Source organism: Egretta garzetta, unplaced genomic scaffold (assembly GCF_000687185.1).
Source record: "Egretta garzetta isolate BGI_Z169 unplaced genomic scaffold, ASM68718v1 scaffold505, whole genome shotgun sequence".
In the NCBI taxonomy this organism is placed as follows: domain Eukaryota; kingdom Metazoa; phylum Chordata; class Aves; order Pelecaniformes; family Ardeidae; genus Egretta; species Egretta garzetta.
The window spans coordinates 588,388-589,227 of NW_009259711.1; the positions used below are offsets into that span (position 1 = coordinate 588,388).

The following is an 840-nucleotide window of genomic DNA, read 5'->3' on the forward strand; positions in this document are numbered from 1 at the left end:
CCCTTTGCCCCCTTTAGCCAGTCAGTCTGGGCTGCCTCCCCACCTCGGGGCCCTGTGTGTGCCCTGGTGTGTGGCCGTACATGGGCTGTGTCAGCTGGCGTGATTTTTGTGGTGCTTTTGGTGCTTTGAGCTCCTTGCAGTTGTGGCCTCAGGGACCAAGGATTTGGGCTCCCCCTCCCTCTCTGCAGGCTCGCACCCCTCTGCAGTTCACTCCTGCAAACCCTTGCTGTCCCCACCCACCTTCCCTTTCCTTCTCCGCCCTTCGAGGGTAGGGCTTCCTGCGGATGGTCACCGTCCCCGTGCCCTGTCACCCCTGCAGGGCTGAGAAATCCCCCTCTCTACCCAGACTGCCTCCACCCCGAGCCCAGCCTGGGGAACCCGCAAACTCCTCTGGGTTTAACATATTTAGCCCCTTCCCAGCTGCCCTGTCCCCGACCCCCTGCCCAGCGGCAGCGCTGGGGTTGTGCCTGTCTCAATGCCATCGCTCTTTCTCCTCCTTCCTTCCAGGGAGAACTACTTGTTTACCTGCTCGTGTCCCAAGTGCCTAGCGCAAGCCGACGATGCCGACGTGACGTCGGATGAAGAAGAGGAGGGCGAAGGGGAGACGGATGATGCTGAGCTGGAGGATGAGATGACTGACGTTTGATCCTGGCCCCGGGCGAGAGGAGAGGGAAGGGATGGGGCGGGGTGGGGGTCCTCCGAGAGGCAGCAGCTTTAATACGAGAAACAGGGTTGTGTTGTGGGGTCGGGTGGGAGGCCACGTGCTGGTGCCGGGTGCGGAGGTCTGGCGGCGTGGGGCAGCGGGGGAGCCGGAGGCAGGCCCTGCTCCCGTCTGTCCGT

The 840-nt window shown here is 63.3% G+C and overlaps 1 protein-coding gene across 1 annotated transcript in view; it reads left to right on the forward strand.

Annotated features, from left to right (window-relative positions):
* The window catches only part of SMYD5 (SMYD family member 5), a 7,471-nt gene extending 6,641 nt beyond the window's left edge, over positions 1-830 (forward strand). The window contains exon 12 of the mRNA XM_009639039.2: positions 508-830. Coding sequence (XP_009637334.1) covers positions 508-646 — 139 coding nt within the window. The 3' untranslated portion in view covers positions 647-830. The remainder of the gene's footprint in view (positions 1-507) is intronic.
* The last annotated feature ends 10 nt before the right edge of the window (positions 831-840 follow it).